At 40.1% G+C, this 1,976-nt stretch overlaps 1 protein-coding gene across 1 annotated transcript; it reads right to left on the reverse strand.

Moving 5' to 3' along the window:
- Window positions 1-237: 237 nt before the first annotated feature.
- PPTG_17079 (hypothetical protein) lies at window positions 238-1,094 on the reverse strand (the record flags this gene model as incomplete). Its single annotated transcript, XM_008914923.1, has 2 exons — window positions 238-622; window positions 1,051-1,094. The coding sequence occupies 2 exons, from the start codon at window positions 1,092-1,094 to the stop codon at window positions 238-240; spliced, it is 429 nt and encodes a 142-aa protein (XP_008913171.1).
- Window positions 1,095-1,976: the final 882 nt, after the last annotated feature.

Consider the following 1,976-nt stretch of genomic DNA (forward strand, 5'->3'; position numbering starts at 1 on the left):
GAGCCCGTCAAGGTTGCAGTTGTTCGGTCATGCATAGAAAGCATTTCCGTCATAACCAGTGTTGTAAGTTGCTCAATGTCCTGGGTGGTGTTATGCAAGCTGATTTTCTGAGCAGGAACAGAACCTTCCACAAATGGAACTTGGGTAAAACCAACATGTTTGACGTGGTTATGGACCAAATTCATCTTTGTCACTTTCCATTTCCCGTTAAATCCAAAAAACGTTCACGAAAAATGGTCATTCCAGACTTTCAACTGGAGTGTTTTGGTCAAAAAATTGCGCTCCATGTAGCTTCTTGCATCCGTATTTTGCATTCCCAGAATTGTTAGGTTTCATACTCGTCTGTTTCATAAATATCTGGAATCCACAGCGAACGTCGAACTCTTTTAAGCTCGATCTGGCTGCCTTCTGAGAGGCGAACTCATGTTTAGCCAAATTTTCTAGACGGTCGTACACCAGACCGTAGTTTTCTGCTACAGAATTCTCAGAGTCCAATACAACGTCATCCCGTAGCAGGCCCAAGTCACGCGCTGCCTGAACATCCGATGCATCAACCACGAAGCGTGCTTGACCGTACTTGGACAACGGTGGAGTTCGTAGCTTGTGACCGGAGAAGTCATTTCTAATGTAAAGAACGAAGTAAAAGACAAAATAGCTTCGTATGATCTATAAAAAACCGAAGGAGCTGAAGATAAGTAAAAAAAATAAACTATTAATAGTAAATGTTGTTGGAAAAGTGGTTTGTAAATTAATTTATTAGCTGCGAACTTAAGTGTACTGGTTTTTTGTTCAATAACTGTCTGGAAATATGTACTGGATCGGTAGCTATATCCCAGAGTTATTTGTACAGACTGGAAGAAAACAGTACAAAGTACTGTTTTCTGGAAATTCCTCGTCTAGTGGCTGATGACAACCCTGCTGTTTTTAGTTTAAGTATAAATATAGAGTTCCTTAAAATGCATTTGTAGATGGATTTTGTGAAGTAGAAACCACGTTGAAGATTTTGTCATGCAATCATGGACACCATGTCAACAAAGCCGCGCTTCGCACGGAACAGCTCTGGGTTTTAGGAGACTAAAGCATAATTCCGTCATGGACGTAAGGTACACGAAGTGCCCTCAGATAACTTTCATACACTCAACTCAGACTGACCGAAGTTTGTGCTTCGTAGAGAAAGCATACTAATGTCGAGTTATCGTCAATTTTACTAGCACATGTAGGTAATTCAATCCAACAACTAAAAGGGGAGGTCGTTGAAGTAATGCTACTAAAATATTATACATATGCTAAAAAAAACTAACGTATAATACCGGATTGTACACGGCGCTCTATTGTTATTGAGCACCCTCTGGGGCTAAATAGGGGTTATCTTTATGAGCGTTCAATTATAACCATGCTCTATTTGATGATTACAAATGAGCTGTACAATCTCCTCCGCGATCGATGCCACCAACTATATTCGAACTAGATTTATTCTATTAGTCGAGTAAGTGCGCAGATCGAATACGCCTATCACTTTGCATACGCCTTCACTCTTACTATCCTTAACGCGGGGGGTCGCACTAGCCGCTTTTCTCGTCTTGAGCCGCACAGAAATTGCATCGTACTTTGAGTCAGTCCTTCGAGTCGTCGAAAAACTGCATTTATCTATTACCTTGACGCAAGCAACAAATGCGCTGTCAAAAAATAATCCACCCCTATTTCGAATTTTCATCTGGTTTGTCGTCTTATTACTAGTGTACTCCCTGTTCACTGACTGTATACTCAGCTATAATGGTATATATCCGTTAGGTAGTGTCTAGTAGAAAATGCAAACATGTATTTGCGGCACAAAAACTACGGATTATATACCAAAAATCTAGAGTGATAAATTATTTTGCCAAGATCTGTAACGGCTAACTAGAGTGGATACAGTTTCCTTTTTTTATTCAAAGAATTAGCGAATAGCGGACCGGATTATTTGGATCAACGCAATT

This window comes from Phytophthora parasitica (genome assembly GCF_000247585.1).
Source record: "Phytophthora parasitica INRA-310 unplaced genomic scaffold supercont2.64, whole genome shotgun sequence".
Classification (NCBI taxonomy): domain Eukaryota; phylum Oomycota; class Peronosporomycetes; order Peronosporales; family Peronosporaceae; genus Phytophthora; species Phytophthora nicotianae.